The 18,912-nt window shown below is 37.2% G+C and overlaps 1 protein-coding gene and 1 long non-coding RNA gene across 5 annotated transcripts in view; one reads left to right on the top strand and one right to left on the bottom strand.

Moving 5' to 3' along the window:
* The window catches only part of DNAI3 (dynein axonemal intermediate chain 3), a 30,844-nt gene that overhangs the window by 4,411 nt on the left and 7,521 nt on the right, over positions 1-18,912 (top strand). For all 4 annotated transcript variants that reach the window (XM_075508481.1, XM_075508482.1, XM_075508478.1 and 1 more), the window contains exons 2-14: positions 1,426-1,557; positions 2,903-2,941; positions 7,207-7,388; positions 7,937-8,041; positions 8,922-9,080; positions 10,589-10,788; positions 11,068-11,184; positions 11,879-12,069; positions 14,043-14,167; positions 14,272-14,361; positions 14,800-14,889; positions 15,592-15,720; positions 17,703-17,776. In XM_075508481.1, coding sequence (XP_075364596.1) covers positions 1,440-1,557; positions 2,903-2,941; positions 7,207-7,388; positions 7,937-8,041; positions 8,922-9,080; positions 10,589-10,788; positions 11,068-11,184; positions 11,879-12,069; positions 14,043-14,167; positions 14,272-14,361; positions 14,800-14,889; positions 15,592-15,720; positions 17,703-17,776 — 1,619 coding nt within the window. In that variant the 5' untranslated portion in view covers positions 1,426-1,439. The remainder of the gene's footprint in view (positions 1-1,425; positions 1,558-2,902; positions 2,942-7,206; positions 7,389-7,936; positions 8,042-8,921; positions 9,081-10,588; positions 10,789-11,067; positions 11,185-11,878; positions 12,070-14,042; positions 14,168-14,271; positions 14,362-14,799; positions 14,890-15,591; positions 15,721-17,702; positions 17,777-18,912) is intronic.
* On the bottom strand, positions 374-18,609 carry LOC142412743 (uncharacterized). The gene is made up of 3 exons (XR_012776598.1): positions 18,549-18,609; positions 2,450-2,641; positions 374-871 (listed from the first exon to the last, which is right to left on the bottom strand). It is a non-coding gene; the product is annotated as an uncharacterized LOC142412743 (long non-coding RNA).

Below are 18,912 nucleotides of genomic sequence, written 5' to 3'. Positions count from 1 at the left end.
AAATTTACCTTGAATTCATGGGAAGTTAACATAGATCCCAAACCCAGGCTATACCACCAGGCTGCAATCCATGACCTATATGTTGCCGTCAGTGGCCATCTCCAAACTAAAATTCAGATTGGAAGCTAAAATTATATTGCTTGCTTCTGGAGTGTTTGAGAACTGTGTTACAAAACAGAAAAACACTGTTTCTCAGTCTGGGAATGAAAGACCATCCCAAAGCCAGGATGACCACTGAAATTGCAAATGCACAGACCACGGCGTGTTTAACACTCACGCTATTTTAGGCCTTTCATTGGGACAGTCTCAATATAGAACATTTATTTTATAAACTCACCTTTTCACCTTAAGCATCTTAACAGTAAATGGGCTGTTCACATGTGCTGTGAGTGCTGACAGGCTGTAGCTCCTGTACGAGTTCATCAGAAATAGTTATGTCACGACAGAGTTCTTGAAGGTGCCGTCTCTTTCTGCCCTATAAGTGCATCTGCTTTCCTCTTATTAGTGTTAAAATTCTAACAGCATCCAAATACTGTAGGTGCTTTGTAGACATTTAAAAAATGGTTCCTCTCCCAGTCAGTTTACAGTCTTAAAAAAAAGTGGGAACATGGAAGAGGGGACACACAAACAAACTGGGAGTCCCACTGTCCTGATCGCACTTGAATGTCTCTAGCTGTTCAATAACATCAAACAACTTTCAGTGCTTCTCCTACCAGGGTTTGGACCATCCCGATGTAGTTGTTCTCTCGGCTGCTATGTGTGTACCTTCCACATGATGGTGCTGTCCGGTTTGTACGGTGGGCAGGCTGTGTTGCATTTCCTTCTTTGCAATGGAACTGAGCCTTTCTACGCTGCAGTTCTCATCCTTATTCTAGATATTGGGAAGAAGGAGAGTAAATGAAACAAGAGTAGCCTTCTATACAGTGTCGTCCCCAGCTATGTGGTTGCTACATGTAATTATGCATACAACTTCCTTCCAACTTTGTCCTCCACAGAGCTACACTGAAAAACGAACTGGAAATAGAAAAGCACAGAAATGCTTTGTGCAGCTGAGTAATATTTACACTTAAGGATGTTGGGGCAAATATTTACAACTGGAGAATTTTCACCTGCGCTCTTCCCACTGTAGCTCAGGTCCTTAACTTTCTGTAAGGGAAACCCCTATCCTAATTTAACCTTTCACTGTTTTGGACAATCAGTTTCCATACTTAATCACCCTGGACAGAAGAAGTATTTCCATCTATTACATATCATATCAAAATACAGTTTATGATTTTAAATTATGGAACATTCCTTTGGCTACGTATGAAAATATTACTGTAATGATAAACTACATAAAGTCATGGACCAAATTTTCACTCATACATGGTGCATTCCATTGTCTGTTTAAAGTTTTATTGATGATATATATGTATCTTTCCCTAGAGAAATCTGAAAAAATGACAGAAAATCTCATATCCGGCAAGACCTCCTTGAAAGGTCCAAAAACCTCGGCAAAGAAACAGAAAGGTGAAAAAAAAGCTAAGGAATCCTCAAAAGGAAAACGAACACAGCTTGGTATGTAAGGTACAGCAGCAATGAAACAAGCAGTAATCTGGTCTCACATGACAGCTACCTTAATTATTTTGGGCCCATGCATTTCAGTAAACATGAGATAAATTAGAATATGCTATTTTATATAAATGAGAGATCTACAATTACTGACGATGGGTTTGTAACCAATATATGGAACATAACAAAGCTACTTTGCAGTATTTACTCTTTGTCTTGGTAGTTTAGATTTAATAGTCTGTGGTGTCATAACAGTAGTATTGAATGAGAAATTGGGAGGCTTAATATATATTAAGGGGGGAGATTCACAAAAGCTAACAGCCCAGGGAGAGAGCTTCAGGCAGAGAGAGGTGCCCCCAGAAGCAGGAGTTCAGGTGCTCAGGATCACACTGTAAAGGTACAATAATAGAGCTTGGAAATATATCAAAGTCTCACAATTTAATTTTGCAGTGCATTTTGTTGTGGTTTTTCCAAGATGTGCTGAGATACTATCTCACTTGTGTCATTTATAAAATGTATAGTTAATGAAGTGTAAGGCTAATGAGCCTTTGCTATATACAAATACTTTTTTCCAGCGATTCATGCACATTCTCAGGAAAGGTGGGAATGTACTCTTGCTTGGGTTTTATTTGTTTCATGGATTTTTTTTCTGCTGTGACAGCCACCTTCCTGAAGTTACTTTCATCTTTTAATCACCTTTTCCCTCCCAGCTGATTAATAGTTGCGCTGCAGAGAATATTCTGCACATCAGTGCTAATCTCTTCCTGTCCCACCTTGCTGTGAGATTTGCAGACCCTCTCTCAGGAGCTGAAGAAAGCCTGGCTCCTGCAGCACCCTGCCACCCAGAGCAAGCCTGCTCACCTCACCACTGTCAGAGGGGACTAACATCTGCTCCTACCTGCCAGTTCTGCTACTGTCCGATGTTAGCGAGCCTTGCCCATTTATCTCCTCTTCACATGACACGATTTGCATCGTAACTGCCCCAAGCAGGTGCGATCCGGTAGCAGTCAGTGCAGTTTCCATCCATGGACACTGCAGTGTGCACCACAAGATGACAGATTTCTTACAGCTTCTCTCTTATGCAGACCACCTGCTCAAAATAAAAATTAGTTTTAAATCTCCATAGTTTCAAAATATGCTAACATCTCCTTAAGATACAGACCTATTTTAAAAGGCTTCACTCATTTCTTGTGTTAAATTTGAACTGAATAGAAATTATTTTTTGTTTCCTCTTCACAGTTTAGTTTTAAATATATAGAGAGCTTTTAAATATTGCCCTAACAAGGAAAGGACTGTATAGTTACTTTGTTAGGAAGAAAAATTACTGATACATCATGTTGTTATATTTCAGGTAAAAAAGATGAAGTTGATCTTTCTATGGTTGGTATAGGTAAGTGCTATGATGACTGGGCTTTAAAGTAATAGTTTTGGAATACTTTAAGCATTTTGAAGCTTCAGTGTTACTAATACCAGGGAATGAAAAGGAAAGATTTTTTATGAATGAGAAAAATTAAAAACAATGAAGAAATGCAGCTATTACAGTAGTGATTATAGTGCCACTGAGTAGCAGGCAGTGCAGCAAGGAATGCTGAAACAGGTATGGGTTTGTAGAAGATGTTTTTATCTTGGGTTGAGAGGAGCTGGGATAAGGGGAAATAAAAAGCATCACAACAAAATCAGGGGGAAAAAAAGCATCACAAACAAACCAAAATGTTTGCATTTAGTAATAGTTAAAGCAATTGAAAGAAAAACTTGAAATATTTTAATCATTTTTTAATTGTTGATCTTTGTCAAATCATTATTAAATCTGGTGAGAAGATGATTTTAGCATATCACTTGTGTTTTTTAATCATAGATATCAATAGACATTGATTAACATCTTTTGCTTTGTAGGGGAAAAAAATCTGCTGTTTAAAAGTCACAAGATATCAAGCATTTCTTTTGGCTTATGTGCAAGAAAAGTGCAGTTTTAAGTGTGGCCATAGTTAAGAGCTAAAATATGGACTTATTTGAATTGAAATATATTCTTTTTTCTTAAACACCAGATTTTGTTAAATTTTTTTTTTTTTTTCACATTTCTGGTTGGATTTTTCTTCTGATTTATGCAATTCTTCCTCAGATATAACTTAAACTGATGTCAATGTAAGATTTATCTACAATTTACAGGAACAGCCCAAAGGGTTATCTTCTTAATTGGCTTTTAACAGTACAGCTTTTACTGCTAAAAGCTAAAACAATGTGGCAAACTAGGAATACACAAACTAGGTAATTTTTAAAGAAATCATAAATCACTTGTCTTCCTACATAATCCTATGAGCACACGGGTGGAAGTGAAAATTGCACTCTGATAGCATCACCGAAATGGCGAAGCTGCAATTAATGAAAATGGACAATAAGTGATCCCTCAGATGATGAAAGTGTTACTTTAAAAAAATGTATTTTCGGTGCTCCTGGAGATACTTCGTTTTGTCAGTAAGAGAGAATTTTACCTCCACCTAGTGGCAAATAAGGTTAGAGCCGTAATAGCTAAACTCTTGCTAGAAACCTGTCGCTAAAAGCAGGAAAATAATGCTCCTGTATGCAGACACTGTCTGCAGGATTTAAACTGTATGCATGGTATCTCCTTAGCGTAAGACCTGCAAGTGTTCTTTACTTCTCTTACTGCTTCTTGGTCCTTTGTGAAGTTCTCATAGCGCTAAGAGCTGTTGACTGTTACAAATGGTATGAGTACAATTTACTATTAGAAAAACAATGTGAAGTCTCTGATTAGATGCTACATACTTTTTACTGGAAAAGAGCATTCAATAAAAATGTTCATAATTGTAAGAATTCCAGCTTCTTATGTTATACTATAGAATCTGTTATAATATAGCATTCTATAATACAGAATTTTAGCCCTTTCGACTAAAAGATGTACATATTTTAATTCTGATCATTACTTTGTTTTTAACTTGGACTTAGAGGAATAGAGCATTGAAGAAAACACACTTAGACTCTCTGTCCTGCTCCCTCTTGTAGTGATGTCTATTGTATTTTTGCTTAACTTTAGTGCATGCTTGTATTGTTTCATTTGACATTGAAACCTACATCTCTCTGAGAGGATTTTTTTAGCATTAGCATTTGTGGACAAGGCTGTATGCACGATTCAGCATTTTAAATAACATCATACAAGCTTCTTGAATAAACAACAGTTACTCCTGGTTAGGATTTTTGATGTATCAAAAAAAAAAATCTAATTGTTCGCATTTACTTTAATTTATTTGAGCCATGGGAATAATCTGAAAAAAAGTCACATAAGAACCAGCAAATTATGTTTATAAGTTTTCTGTAGGTTCTAGCCCTCCTAATTGCACTAGCCACATAACCAACTCTGAGGACTGCGATATGCACACATTTCTTGTTCCTTTGCTCTCCTGTCCATTCTGTCCTGTGAGCCAGCTGTGTACAGCAGAGGGTGGAAATTGTATTCTGTTTTGGTGCGCAGCTCTAGGTTTCTATCCTCTTTCTATCCTATGAAATCTAATTTGCAAAAGGAGGTCTAAATGTTTTGCTCCAATATATCGAAATGTAAAGTATATCTGTAGTGTTGCAGTTTGTACTAGGGTTTGAGTCTGCTTCCTAATGACATCCTAATGAGGCCTCATGCCCTTGGTTAGGGTGACCTGGGAGTCCTGCAGATCGACTTTTGCAGTTCCTTACAAGGATTAAATGTTTCAAACCACCCTGGAATAAACACTTTTTTTTTTAGTCTGGTCTCATAGCCAAATTGATCAGCAAAAGAAGAACCTAGGTCTTGGCCTCATTAGCTACAGAGAGTAGATGTCAAAAAGGCAAGCACAGGGACTCTGGAAGATAAATGAGACTTGATTTGGTCTGGTGTTACCAACAGTGAGTTTGCACCAGATGACTTTCAGAGGTCTTTCCCAATCAACATCCCTATGATTTTGTATTTTTTGGAAGCATCCACACAGAAATCCTGGACATCTCCAAGATATCAAAAAGGAACGTCATGCAATATTGACTACAACTTGTGAAGAAAGTGAACTAATGGACTGTGCATGCTACAAATGGATTGTGTATGCTACAAAATGACTAGTGAATACTAAGTAAATCATACTAGATATAGTGCAGGGTGTACCAGAAGCATTATGCATGTCATTAATTTTAGTGGGTGATTATAGCAGAGTGGATGCAGTGGAGGAGCAGCATTGAAAGATTTTAAAGGATAAATGTCAGATTCATCAAACATTAGGTAGTATGTGATAGGCTTATGCAGAGATTTAGCTTCCCGAATGGTAGAGATTAAGGAGGATTTATCGTTTTGTCAGTCCTTGTTGGCTTAGGTTAGAGATGGCTTCTCAAAACACGCTGAGCCAGCTGGTCAATATTATCATTTTAGAGATATCAGCTTCAATTTAAGGCATACACAAAGATAAAAATAACACAGGTACTGTGAATTAAGATAAAATATTAAATAACTCTAAGAAAAGAGAATGAAACAAAGATGATAGAAAGTATGAGCTATTATCACAAAAGCCAGCCCATTTCAGTACACCAGAATCCCATGTATACATGTCCCTAAATCTTTTACACTTTCCATTTTATCAAAAAGATGAACATTCAAAGTGAACATCTGCTAGCCTTCTCAGACAAAAGCATAGTGGCCTTCATGAAGAATGCTCTTACTATGGCAGCTGAGACAGAGAGCATGAGTTTGCTAGTATGGCAGTATTGCAAAGGAAGAAAAGAGTCTTAGGTGGCAGGATTCAACTAGCTGGGCCTATAATGATCTTAATCACTTACAGCTGTTATGTAAGCTGGAAGGCAGAACATGTAGTATGGGAAGGACCAGTGTTACGTACATACAGCTGACACACACTTAACAAGAAGCACTGTATATCATCTTCAGATTGAGTGTTTGCAAAGTGTAGTTGACGGGTCACCAAACTGCACCCAGCCTCACTACAACCAATGAAGATAAGAGTGCTGGAGCCAGGATAAGAAATAGCTTGTTCTGAATTAATATGAATGAACCTAACAGAGGTCATGTGTGTAGAAAACAACAGCTATATATTCTCCAGCAAAGCTGAAAATAAATATCTGGCTTGAATCTTAGTGACCTTGCTTTAGTCTCACTTGCTTAGTGAGAAATAGACTCAACTGCACTCTGAACTTGATGAGAGGATGATGAAAGTCCAAAATCAGAAAAGCATCCTTATTTGGGAGGGTGTTGAAGCCTTATCTAGATTAAACATTGGCTTAACATGGCACTGCTCTACAGGGAAGGACTAGAGTATATTTATTCAAGAGCTCTCTTAAATCAGAGCCATGCAGTTTTGTCCTTAATGTATTAAAACCTGTCCATTAATGACTCTTCACTAAAGCTCCTAATCACCCGTTGATCAAGAGGAAAAAAACCTCTCATACTAGGAATAACATTCATTAAGTAGGAAATGTTAGGTAGAGTCTTCCAAGATTAACAAAATGTAATATATAATTTGTATTCCATGCCTTCCAAAATACCAAAAACTAAGCTGAGGAGATACAAAGGCATTCTGCTAGGAAACAGGAAAGACCCAGAGTTATTAAAGCATATGTTTATGTTTAAACAACACTCTGAATTTGTTTATCAAGCAATTTTGCTTTCTTTCATAGGCCACCCAGAAATCTTTCCTTTAGTTTTCACTACAAAGACCCAAGAAATTTTTAATTGCCGAGTTGATGAAGATGTCACAGAAGAAAATTGTTTCAAACTTATTAAAAAAGAGGACATCATTCAGGACCTGAAAACAAGAGCTACAATTTCTGATTTCCACCCTGTCAAAAAAGTTGTCCTAGTATGTAGCTTATTTTATTCTCACTTTAAGACTTCAGGCTCTCAGAGTATATATTCTTTTAATGATAAGGTCTGTCCTTGTTTGACTCTGTGTAAAAACACTAATGCTGTAATATCCAAAGGCCACGGATCACTGTCAGCTAAAAGTTTCTCATGGCTCACCATGCACTTTTTTTTTTTTTACTAACTTTAGATTGAAAATATGCTAAAAGCAACATAAATATTATCAGTTTTGATTCTGTGAACTGGCAGAGCTTCACATATTTTGGCTTCCACTAATTCACAGCCTATTTATTGCGAATCATTAAAACAGTTTCTTTTCTGTTTAATTCTCTGTATGAAAAGATTAGTTTTGTCCCAGACTTATTTTTATTACAAAATAAAATCCATCTGTTCCTTTCAATTAGCACATGAAATTCTCTGTTAAGAACACAAGATTAACCAAAGATACTGAATTTACACTAGTGGTAGCTTTGCCAGTCACATGCTCATGTCTGTTTTGTATGTTATTTGCATTCAGTTTTCCACTAATTGTTTTAATTAAAATAGGAATATCCAGGGGAAGAACTTTTGGTAGTTTTTGATCCAAAGTTCCAGTATGGACAGAACTTTTACTTTGTTGCTTCTGAGGAAGCCAAGGAAAACCTTCTGAAGGTAAGAAAATCCAAGTATACCACAGCATTGTTCTATCTATGAATATTTCAGAATCTTGTCTCAAACATATACTTCAGGAATGGTATTGTATTCATAAGCATCTGATGTACTTGGCATGCCAGTATGTTTCTCTAAAGGTTAATCTGATCATGGAAAAATGTGTGTATCACTGTAAAAATATCTTTTATACTGAGAAAGACTTAATTAAATTTTTGTATTTTACTTCAGAGGGCCAGTATCACCCCCATTGCTGCATTTTTATCATAAGCGTTAATTTCCTCTGCCAAGACCCAGGTTTCTAAGAAAGACATAAAAATAAAAGATTATAATATATTGGACATCTTCAAAGAAATATATTTATTTTTCACAATATGTATATAAATGTATTCTTCAAATCATACCTTAAAATGTTCTCGAGTTCTAAATAATGCTAGATACATAGAATATTTCCTCTTGTGCATTGCATCATAGGAGAAGGTTTATGGATAGATTATATAATTTTTCAACATGAGTTTGTCACCCAGCATCAGGAGAAGTAACAATTAATAGAAAAGCAAATTGCAATTCCAGGCAGGCGGGCCTAATGTAGAAAATCACTATAAATTCTTTTTATATAACAGTGATTTGCTTTCAAGACAACAGTCTCTCTTTAGTAGTGAAATATTAAATAAGTAATGTTTATTGGAAAATTCTAATACACAAATGAATGAATGGGACCTAACCCAATTGTACCCAGGGGCACAGAATAGCCAGACTTACTGCATTGAGACAAAAGTAAAGAATGTGTGAATAATGACTGAAAACTGGGTTTCTAGTTCATACTTACAGTTCAGTAACAAATTTTTGAAAAAGTACCATTTCTCACTGTTTGATGTCACAGCCTCCAGAAACTGCAGAAGAAAAAGAAGAAAAAGAAGAAGAAAATAGAGAGGAAACTCTGGAAGTCCATCCTTATAAGCCTCCTGTCCACAAACCTTGGGTTTCTCTTGGCAGTGAAAAGGAAGTTGAAGAAGAATCTGTTAAAGACACTGTTACAAAGGTCAGAATCAACAGATGTTAGTCAATCAAATAAATATAAAAAACCCAAATTTATTTTAAGTTCCTTAAAAAAAAAAAGTCACAAACTGGAAGTTGCAATCCTAGTTTTGCTTGGGGTCTTTCAAGAAAACAAAAAAAAGAGAGAAATAGAGAAATAGCTCAACTTTTAACAAAAACTGGAAGTGCTGCAGAAACTTTTTTATTAATTTTTATTTTTACAACTCTATTCTCTTTAAATCCTGCAAATAAGGCATGTGAGACTGCATTGGACATATCTACTTTCTAAACTGTAAGTTCAAAAGTCCTGATCATCTTTGGTCATTAGCATCTCTGCCACTTTTTGCTCAATTTACTATCTGGCCAGATTACAAGTCGAGTAATTGTAATTATATTCTAAGGACCTAGTTCTGTTTCCATGGAGCCCAGTGCACTCTATTTCATTATACAGATGGCATTTAAGTAGCATACAATACTTTTAAGGGCTCTCTACCTCGGAATAAATGTTACCGACTACAGGTATTACAAGCGGACTTTACAGAAGGACATATTTGATTAACTACACCTACAGATTATACTGAGAAAATTACATGTCCAAAAATAGATCCACTCACAGCTGTCACCTAACTTGTGATGTGTGGGGCATCTCCAAGGATTTAACTGTGCATCAGTGATTTTCACTCAATACCTAAATCCCTGTTCAGGGAAAAGTGGCTACGTTTTGATAGTTCTCAGCAACTGGACATCTTGCTTATACTTAAAAAAGAGGTCTGATTGTTCTAAAGCTAATTCACAATCACTAAATTTAACCCACATTCACAGTCCAAGTATTCTGTATTCTATCTTGCCGGCAAGGTCCACTCAGAAGTATTCTCAGTCTACATTCCTCTCCAGTTCTGTGGGAGGTGCTGGGAAAAAGTACCTGGCTATGAATCCAAGACAAAGCAATACCTCTCTACTGCCTGAAATCAAGTGCCTACCTCTCTTTGTGGGTAGAAGTCAAGCCACATCCCTTCTTCCCAGTTCTCACTATAAGGAAACTCCTCACTCAAATTTTTGTGGATCCTCTTCCGGGTACTTTTCTCTCCCTAGGCACTGCAAGGGAAGCTGAAATACCTCACCCAAAGTTGAGAATCGCACTAAGAGGGAAAGGCTGAAAAGTCTTGGAAGTCCAATGCAGTATTACATAAGACCTCCTGCAAATCAATCCTTTAAAGGTGCAATTTTGATATTGCATGAATTAGAAAATGTAGTTTTCTCATCCTACTAGCAGTAATCCAAAATGTTACCTAAATGCAACTTCTTGTTTTAGAAATACAAACCTGTCTTCCATTACATATGTAGGTTATTTATATGAGCACTTCAGAATTTCAAAATGCAGAAATGTAAGTAAACTCAGCACAGAAATCATCAATAGAACTAATTCTACAATTATATGAACGCTGCCATTTTACACAATGAACTTTCAAAAAAATTTCTCCTCTGCTAACTACAGAAAGATCTCTTTTCCAGGTTAAATATATGATTTCTCGAGTACGCAGGAAGTTTGGTGCACCAATTACATTTACTGATACGAATGCTTCACATGTAAAAGGCAGTTACGTTGAATGCACATCCTATCAAGACAAAACTTTCAGTATTAAAATGCTTGAAAAAGATGTGGGCATAGAAATGGTTCCAAAAGTAAGAGAAGCTAGTACTCAGACAAAATGGTAAGTGAGAAAATATTTATCAGCTTATTTATTAAACTGTGCACTATTTCTGATCTCAACTGAAGTTATGTAAATTAACTCAGCCCTTCTGGAGTTACTCAGTTACAAACTGATTAAGAGCAGAATTGGATGCTCTGTTTGCATCTTTCTTCCTTCATGCTTTTCCAAAGAGTTTCTAGAAAAACTGAATATATTCAGCTTTTAATTTTACACATTACATGGGTTTCTGTCTTTGAAATTGTTTCTATACTCACATTCAAATTTATTCCAATTGATTAGGACCTATCCAAAAAATGCAGCCACGCAGTATTTTCCTAGACAGTTGTCAAATGAAGAGAAAGAGGAGAGTCTGTCATCTGAGAAGCTGAAAGAATTTCTTACGTCAGTACATTCAAGGTAAAATTACTGCAGCAATACACATCAAAGGCTACCTGAAATAATATAGAATACAAGCAAGAACTCTTGTCTGAGTGGACCACTGGTCTGGTCAAATACTGATTTTTTGTTCGTGTCTATATACTTTTTTGTTTTGTTTTTTTTTTTTTCCCTCTTGTTTATTATTTTAATACTAACAAATATTAACTTAATATTTGTTTCTATGAAAATTAACATGAAGTGTATGCCACGTAAATATGAATGTTGGTTTAAATAGATATTAAGAACTATTATAAAGTTGATAGTGATACATCTTTTCAAACAAGCTGCAAAGCTGATCTTTCACACGCTGCTCACTCAAGCAGAGGCTTATGCAGAAGAGCAAAGGTGCTGTCCTACAGCCCTTCGTCATGGGACAAGTCCCACTTACTGACACTTTTTGGACAAGAATTGGACAATTGCACTGTACTTGATCCATACAGAACTAGAGTTAAATTCTTGGTAAAATTAGTTATTTATATTTAAATGGAAGAGGGTTTCCTTACAGTGATGCATCACTGAGGAATTAATACTTTCTTTTTTTTTTTTTTTTACTACTGTGGTCATAATTTTGTGTAAAACAAAAGCTGCCACTTTACAGAAATATTTGTGATTCTACTACTGAGTAGTCACCTCTGGATTATTGAAAGTGTTAACTTTTCTTTTCACAAAACAGAATGGAAATTGCATTGCAGCAAAATGAAATTATGAATGCTTTTTTTGATGACTGGAAGGCCCTAGCAGAAGATGAAAGCAGTTCTGGTGGCAAGCCAGATGTTTATCTTAAAGCATACAAATCATTTACAGATCTGCGCTATCTCAAGGACAGAACTATTAGCTGCGTTTGCTGGCATCCAACCATTTATGGTAATGCGGTTAAAATACTGATTTGAGACTTGAATGACATGTATTATATGATAGCTACAAAATATGCATCTTTCATAAAAGTTATCAGCTTTTAAATTTAAAAACAAATCAAAACTGATTTAGTATGTCTGTCTGAATTGCTGATTTGAGACAAAGTGAAAAATGAGACAGACAAATTCTTTGTAGAGTTCAGACAGGCCATGCAAAGTCCCTCACACTAATGTGTAAGTGGAGATCATAGGAAAGGGATATTTCTCTCTTATGAGGCTCATTTAAGTGGGGCTGCAACTCTGCCAGGTCCTTCTGGTGGCTCTGCATACGGTTGTTCTTCTCCCCATGGCTGGTTCTTGTAGCACGCCTAATACTTGTGAGGAACGTTACAGCCACAACGGGACATAGCTCTGCTGAGTGCCAGGGAGCATCACGAGGCATACTAAATCACAGAATCATTTAGGTTGGAAAAGACCTTTAAGATCATCAAGTCCAACCGTTAACCTAACACTGCCAAGTCCACCGCTAAACCATGTCCCCAAGCACCACATCTACACATCTTTTAAATACCTCCAGGGATGGTGACTCCACCACTTCCCTGGGCAGCCTGTTCCAATGACTGACAACCCTTTTGGTGAAGAATTTTTTCCTAATATCCAGTCTAAACCTCCCCTGGCACAACCTGAGGCCATTTCCTCTTGTCCTATGGCTTGTTACTTGGGAAAAGAGACCAACCCCCACCTCGCTACAGCCTCCTTTCAGGTGGTTGTAGAGAGCGATAAGGTCTCCCCTCAGCCTCCTTTTCTCCAGGCTAAACAACCCCAGTTCCCTCAGCCGCTCCTCATCAGACTTCTGCTCCAGACCCTTCACCAGCTTCGTTGCCCTTCTCTGGACACGCTCCAGCACCTCAATGTCTCTCTTGTAGCGAGGGGCCCAAAACTGAACACAGTATTCGAGGTGCGGCCTCACCAGTGCTGAGTACAGGGGCACGATCACTTCCATACTCCTGCTGGCCACGCTATTTTTGATACAAGCCAGGATGCCATTGGCTTTCTTGGCCACCTGGGCACACTGCTGGCTCATATTCAGCCGGCTTTCAACCAGCACCCCCAGGTCCTTCTCTGCCAGGCAGCTTTCCAGCCACTCTTCCCCAAGCCTGTAGCGTTGCATGGGGTTGCTGTGGCCCAAGTGCAGGACCTTGCACTTGTCCTTGTTGAACCTCATACAATTGACCTCGGCCCATCGATCCAGCCTGTCCAGGTCCCTGGAGCCTTCCTACCCTCAAGCAGATCAACACTCCCGCACAACTTGGTGTCACCTGCCAGCTTACTGAGGGTGCACTCGATCCCTTCATCCAGATCATTGATAAAGACATTAAACAGAACTGGCCCCAATACTGAGCCCTGGGGAACACCACTTGTGACCGGCCACCAACCAGAGTAAACTCCATTCACCACCACTCTTTGGGCTCAGCCATCCAGACAGTTTTTTACCTGGCTGGTAATGTCTCCTCTGGCTCCCTGCCACTGATTATTGCTCTACACAGCCAGGCTTAAAGGCACACTTAAGTTCTATATAAATGTCCTAGCTGCACAGCATACTAATAGCCAACACGGCAGCCTGTGTCAGAAATCAATTCAGCTACAAAACATCTGATTTCATGGTGGGTGACCAGGACTATATGCCTGTCACATCATTTCAGGTGCAGTATCACACCATTAAGGAGTAGTAGCAAAAAAGTTGAATTTTATCCTGATGCTTAGGTTCTACGATTCATTGTTAAATAACTTAATTTTAAGCAACAAAAATAATTTCCTCAAAGTTGATCTGTAAAAAGAAAAATATAAATACATGGTTGGGGTTTTTTTTGCTTTTTTTGCACTGTATTCAGAAGGTATAAATATAAGGCACTTAAAATAATTAACAGCATGCTGAAACTTGAATTGCTTCTTCTGAGAAAATTCATTTTCTCTCTCAATCAGGGATTATAGCAGTGTCAGCAAGAGAGCGGCTTTCTTATGAAGAGCAAGTTAACCTTTCTGATAAATCATTGCTGCAGCAGTCAGTAATACTTTGTTGGAGTTTTTTTGACCCTATCCACCCTCAGGTATTTAATCAGGACTTTTAAATATGCCAAGTGTTTAAATAATAAGAGAACAAATAATCAGCGTGACTGTATTTCTCAACTATTTTGTTTTTTCTTGTTTCTAGTTAATTTTTGAGTGTCCTGAAGACATTTACTGCTTTCAGTTCAGTCCAGGTGATCCAAATATCATTGCTGGTGGCTGCATCAATGGACAGGTGTTAATTCTCTGTTTAAGAATAAAATTGGATATTTCTGTATTTTCTTATAGTATAAAAATAAGGGTGAAGAGATGTACTCAACATCCGTAATAACACATAGTGTCACAAGACAGATGTCACAGTCTCAGAAATTCTCTGATCCTGTACTGAAGTTATGCCTGGTTATTCCATAGCTGAGCCATTACTGTACGATGCTTCTTTGTAGTACTGATAAATAGGTCAAGCTGTAAAGACTCTCTTTTTTTTTTGGTTGAGACAAGTGTAGCCTTTCAACTGATTGCATCAGACTGAAGAGGCAATACTTTAAAGACTATAAATTCTAGTGCAGAGAGTGAATTTCTTATTTTTCCCCAAACCTCCATGAATTGTATTTGAAAAAATGCATATTAATATAAAGGATGAAATAATTCGTAATCTACTCATTTCTCCTTGTAGGTTGTACTGTGGGATATTTCTCAACATGAAGAAAAGCTGCAAAATGCAAAACCCATTGCTGATGGAATCCAGATAACAGCTGTTAATATGGTGAATGCTTCCATTCTAAATATATTGCAGTACATCTATATGTCTGTGAGGAAAAATGGGTGAAGATATCCTGACTCAAAACAGAGTAGATAAGCTTTGCAATGAGAGACTAGAAAGGATAAGAAACCTGATGAGTTCATGAAATAAACCCATTATCACAATATAATTTCTGCCTGATTAGTCCAGCTTAATAGCTTTACTGCATTTTGTGCAGACTTCCGCCTCAGTAAGACTGTTCTTTAACGGGCACCAACATATACTCAACTTTCGCCTTATGAAGCCTATCAAATACACAGAGCATTTGTTGCTGAATATAATACTGAAAGTTATTCTGGAAGTTTATGGACAGAAAAAAGGTAACTTGGAAGACGAGAAGCAGATTTCAGTTGAAGGAAACTATGAAGGGGATAAGCAGAAAACAGACTGAAGAGCAGAGGAGGAACTAGTAACATAAGTGGATGTGTGTGTGCCTGTGGAGGCATGTTGGAATTCTTTTTAGAGCTTCATATCCAAAGGCCTGTTTTGATGCTTTCCAATTTTTTTTCCAAAGGGAAGGTATTAGACCCCTAGAAAGTTCTATAAACTGATCTGAAATGTGTGAAGAAGCATTAACAGTATGTAAAGTAAACTTTTTCCTTTGACAGGTCTACTATTGTATTTTGGAAATACACTAAGATACCTCTTTTTTTAAAACATTTCTAGCCATCACTTATGCAAGTCCAGCAGAATAGCACAGAGCCACCTCTAGTGAGATACTGTGCAGTCTCTTCCATACAGTATAGTCATAAAAAACCAGTAACAGATATACATTGGCTGCCAGATTATTTTGAGGTGAGTTTAAAAATTCACTTGTCTTCTTGTTATTGTTTTCCTAATCTACTACCTCCAAAATCATAGTGTAAACTTAAGATAAAATATTAAAGGTTCAATTATTTGTAATAGTCTTCATTATTTCTTACTACATTTTCTAAATGTTAAATAATCTGGTGCCACTTGTCCTGTTCATTGTGCTTTACAACTGTGCTGTGTTCTCAGTCTAATATGAATCTGCTCATACTGGAAAAAATTTCTGTAGCTTTACTGAAAATTATAATTCAAAATTATAATAAGCCTTCCGTATCTAAAATATGCTGAATTTCTACTATGAGCAATCTAGCCTGCCACCAAGAATTCAGAGAAATCATTTCAATTACCTAAATATCTAGGCATCCAATAATGGTGTTATTGTAGGTACCTTAATTCTTCTAGGTGCTCCCTGCGTACTCAAAACTTACATTTTCTGTGATGGTTTTAAAGCTCCATAGTACTTAGGGTCTATGTAGTTAAAGAGTCCAACACTATTACAGGAGTACTGGATGCTCAAAGTACTGCAAATGGTTGCTCAAATTAATTTGAAATGCAAATGTAGTCAAATGCAAAATAATGACAGTGGAAAAGCAGGTCAAGAGGAAGAAAACAGACCTTTAAAGGGTTTATGCAAATTAATACATCAATAATTTTTTAAAACAGATTTTTAAGACTTCATAGATACCGCAGTCGTTAGCAACATTACCAGAAAAGTGAGGATAAGGGTGCACATATATAATAAAAAGAAAGCAGCTACAACTGTCCATTATTAAATTATGCTACAGTAGTACCCATGGATACTAATTGGTATCAGATGTAGAATGTGAAGAAAGGGATTGGATAGCAGAATGCTGTTGTGGTTTTTGTTGTTGGGTGGGGATTTTTTTGGCAAGGTTTAGGCTCAGAAAGCTGTTTTCATGTTCATCTGGGATAACAGATACAGGAAACCCATGCTTGATAAACAACACTGACAAAGGAATCATTTTGTCAATATTTGGCAACATGTACTGGGACATACTTTTTGTTACATAAACACGGAATGTGCACAGCATTGCACATGCATTGCAGTTTTTATGGCACAGTTCCTAAAATCAGCAGTTTATTTTATATATCAATGAAAAAGTGTTCAAAGTTATATCCAGAACCTAATTCAGCTTTGCATGGTTGTGAGACTACCATTTTGGCTCCAGGTAGGCAACTCATGAATGAAAATAAGAGTAGGATTTGGCCTAAAAAAAAAAAGTGTAGCTGAAACTTTGCCACATGGTTGATAAGTACAGTTTTAGCTAAAATATATATGTTTTGCATATACTGGAAATTATATTTGATCAGGGCATAGCCTATAATCACTTGTTCCCCCCTGACATCTTTCCTTTATTTTTCTGAATAAATTAAAATAAATTTGGTATAAAACAATGACTACTTGGTAAATGATAAGTACTATAAAACCTGCAGGACCCCCCCCCAAACTAAACTATTAATAATTAACATTTGAAGGCACCACTACCATCCTGCAGTGTGGTCTAGCTGAGTGATAATTTAAGAGAGATGATCCGTGGTGTAAACTTGGCAAAGAGATATCACTCCCAGTACACTTTACTGTTGGAGATAAATTTCTCAATGATTTGCTCTTTGGTTAAGCTGGATAAGAAAAAGTTACAAACATGGCAACGTAAGGAGGGCCTGACTTGCAGTCATACCAGCAAGTATTTATCCTGCTGACTTAATTTAAAATTTGGGTGTTTAGTAGGCAAAGCTGGTATCAGTTCACTTGAAGTACATTTGTAAAATAGCTTGACTTTATAACTACAAGTTCGTAAGTCCTGATTTTCAAACCTTACCCAAGCAGAAACAGTGACTTAATTTCTAGAAACCCATTTTATGTGTTGAAGTACTTACTTAGCAGAGTATAATTTTTGTCTCTCATCATCTTCTCCCCCTGTAATTATTATTACTGTTATTTTTAGGACAACCGAACAGGTGCTACTTTTGAAAACAGAGCTGGAATTTGTGTGCAGCTTGTAACCTGCTCCCCTGATTGGTATATACAATACATACTCTACAAGATGTCTTCCAGTTTCCTTTGGAAAGCTTTATGGAGCATTCTCCATGATTTAACTAGCACACTTCTGGATTCCTATCAGCCTATCCTGAACAGCTGAAATTCTGTATGCAGAAGACAAGCACATCAAGTTCTTGGCCAGTTAAGCCCTTTACAGTAACAGCATTAAGGGTTCATTAACTGAAAAACCTCACATGTATGTGTTTATATTCTGTGTATACCTTAAGAAGAGTGTTGATCACACATGCATGGGCCTGGAGAGCCACACCCCCACACTTACATTGATTACCTGACTTGCACAAAAAGCTGTTAAAGATTTTGAGGCCACAGAAACACTGTAAACTGTATTTAAACTTGGAGACTTAGCTGGCAAAATTATTCTGTATGAATCTCCCCTTTTGTGGGCTAAATAGTCATAATGCTTATGACCAAATATTATCCTGTGTGAAAGACTGGCAAGGGGGTAGAATGCAAAAAGTGGAAATAAATGTTTAGCTTTCATGATGGCAAAAGGCTTAAGGCTTCAAGGCTGCATGGCTGGGCTCAATCATATATTTGCCATCAAAAGGAGGATCAGAGAGAGCAAAATTTGGTAATGATACAAAGTTATTTTTCGTAATCAAACACAGAGAAGACTTAAAGGATTAAGTTAGAAGAATGAATTGCTAATACGTTTGCAGTGTAATGCAAGTAATGCACATGGAAGAAATAAACTACTCACACACCAGGGCTCCAAATTAAGAGTATTCACCTAAAGTAAGAGCAGGGAAGTCACTGTAATGCCATCCTTGAAGAGAATGGGTCCCTGAGCAACTCCTGTTAGAAAAGGGAAAGAGATGTCCGCAATGAGGAAAATTACAATTGTCTATATCAAATCTGTGAATGAATGTCCAGAGTAGAGCAACAGGAACAATCAGAGGGCTGAAAACTCCAATGAGATGACAGATTCAAGTGAGTAGGACCATTTGCCTTGAATGTCAGCAAATAAATTGGTACACACAGGAACTGGGAATGAGGTTCGCTTTGGATTACTGGATTACCTGCTACAGGGTTCTGTCCAGTTCTCTCAGCCTCCAGGAATTTCACCCAGGTAGTACCAGTAACTTCACCCAGTA

Source organism: Mycteria americana, chromosome 7, assembly GCF_035582795.1.
Source record: "Mycteria americana isolate JAX WOST 10 ecotype Jacksonville Zoo and Gardens chromosome 7, USCA_MyAme_1.0, whole genome shotgun sequence".
NCBI classification, from domain to species: domain Eukaryota; kingdom Metazoa; phylum Chordata; class Aves; order Ciconiiformes; family Ciconiidae; genus Mycteria; species Mycteria americana.
This window is presented reverse-complemented; position numbering and strand designations above follow the sequence as displayed.